Consider the following 1,868-nt stretch of genomic DNA (forward strand, 5'->3'; position numbering starts at 1 on the left):
AGAGAGCCAATCAAGATTGTCCTGATTCCAGTGGGAACAGAAACACAGAGTTGGTTTATCTTGAACTTTGTGAACTTTAAACAAACCGGAGGGAAAAGTGACGACGTCTCTACAACAAGTCTTTAACGAATTCCCCAGACAGAAAAACAGGAAAAACGAATCACAACACTGTCAGCAGCCGATTGGTGAGAAAACAGCTGTTCAATCAGAGCAGAGGATCACATGACTGCACCCAGACGTCCCTTCATGTCTGTTCAGGATGGACGTTTGTTCTCAGAGTGACGAGGACGCTCTTTGTCTCGTCAGAAACATGAAATCAATTCGTTCTCAAATGTTCGTCTTTCATTTGTTATAAACTAAAAGTAAGAAACAGATTCTGATTGGACGAGACGATCAGGAGAGCTGGTAGATGTTCTTCATCATCAGCTCCTTCTCCTCCTCTTCATCATCACGGAGCTCTGAGAAGATCAGGGCAGGAGTACAGTCAGGTTTACAGGTAAACTGTCTCTTAGCAACAACTGATGTCATCCTGGGTTATTACCTCTCTGCTCCTGCTCTTCTTCTTCTCCTCTCTTCAGTGTTTCTCCTCCTCCTATGACCTCCTCCTCCTCCTCCTCTTCCTCTCTGCACTCGTCAATGTTCCTGTACGTCGACTGTTGAGAGAAGAAGAGAGACGATGTGTTCAGGTACCAACTGTTGAACTCACTTCTACTGTGGGTTTAAAACAGCAGCCTGCCAGTCAGAGCTGATTGGACCTCACCTGATGGGTGTGACGTGGCGACGTGTCATTGGTGGAGGGGAGGAGCCCATTGACGAGCTGACCAATGGTTTTGAAGGTTGGTCTGTCGGTGGGCTCCAGACTCCAGCAGAGAGTCATCAGCTGATACCTGCGAGGACAGGTGTGTTAGATTCAACACAACTTTATTTACACCGACATGAACCTGTTTGTCCACTTACATCTCTGCTGGAGCAAAGTCTGGCCGAGCCATGTGACCGCCATCCATGATCATCTTGTAGAAGTTGGTATCCACGGCAACATTGGGATACGGACTCTTACCTGAGCAGGTAAACACAGAAACAGTCAGAGGTGAGAAACGTCCCAATCAAGACATTTGAATTAATCAGAACATGATGTCATGCTGATGTTGTCTCCATGGTAACACACAGAGGAATAAACCTGAAACATTTCTACCTGATAACTAGGACCACAGAAGTGTTTAATGCCACAATCAATAATCAATATTTATCAAGATCAGAGCTGTAATGTTACTGATTGTCAAGCGTTGCCATGGTTACCCAGAGAGAAGATCTCCCACAGTAAGACTCCATACGACCAGACGTCGCTCTGCACAGTGTAAACACACTGAAAGATGCTCTCAGGAGCCATCCACTTCACCGGGAGGCGGGCCTTCAAAATAAAACACACAGAAATGTGTCTTATTTTGTCAACGGAGTGATGAACATTTAATACCCTGCAGACGTCTGAACAGGTAACAGTGTTGTTGTTTACTCTGACAGGTAATAGTGTTGTTGTTGTTTACTCTAACAGGTAACAGCTTTGTTGTTGTTGTTTACTCTACAAGGTAACAGCTTTGTTGTTGTTGTTGTTGTTTTTTACTCTAACAGGTAACAGCTTTGTTGTTGTTGTTTTTTACTCTAACAGGTAACAGCTTTGTTGTTGTTGTTGTTGTTTACTCTAACAGGTAACAGCTTTGTTGTTGTTGTTGTTGTTTACTCTAACAGGTAACAGCTTTGTTGTTGTTGTTGTTTACTCTAACAGGTAACAGCTTTGTTGTTGTTGTTGTTGTTGTTTACTCTAACAGGTAACAGCTTTGTTGTTGTTGTTGTTGTTTTTTACTCTAACAGGT

General features: G+C 43.5%; 1 protein-coding gene across 1 annotated transcript; it reads right to left on the reverse strand.

The window, feature by feature from the left end:
• Positions 1–10: 10 nt before the first annotated feature.
• Positions 11–1,857, reverse strand: LOC111667545 (macrophage colony-stimulating factor 1 receptor 2-like). Its single transcript, XM_023423284.2, has 5 exons — positions 1,297–1,857; positions 958–1,057; positions 761–887; positions 542–653; positions 11–458 (listed from the first exon to the last, which is right to left on the reverse strand). Exons 1-5 carry the CDS (start codon positions 1,385–1,387, stop codon positions 394–396), a joined length of 495 nt encoding a protein of 164 aa, XP_023279052.1. The 5' UTR covers positions 1,388–1,857; the 3' UTR covers positions 11–393.
• Between the last annotated feature and the right edge of the window lie 11 nt (positions 1,858–1,868).

This window comes from Seriola lalandi, unplaced genomic scaffold (genome assembly GCF_002814215.2).
Source record: "Seriola lalandi dorsalis isolate HSWRI2012SDOR001 ecotype SW California unplaced genomic scaffold, Sedor1 jcf7180002003547, whole genome shotgun sequence".
NCBI lineage: Eukaryota > Metazoa > Chordata > Actinopteri > Carangiformes > Carangidae > Seriola > Seriola lalandi.

Bases quoted from the DNA above. Each gene is read 5' to 3' on its own strand.
- LOC111667545 (XM_023423284.2), bottom strand. From the start codon at position 1,387: ATGGCTCCTGAGAGCATCTTTCAGTGTGTTTACACTGTGCAGAGCGAC. The intron at 888-957 runs GTAAGTGGACAA...CTGTCCTCGCAG, and splicing joins GACTTTGCTCCAGCAGAGAT to GTATCAGCTGATGACTCTCT. The intron at 654-760 runs GTGAGGTCCAAT...TTCTCTCAACAG, and splicing joins CGCCACGTCACACCCATCAG to TCGACGTACAGGAACATTGA.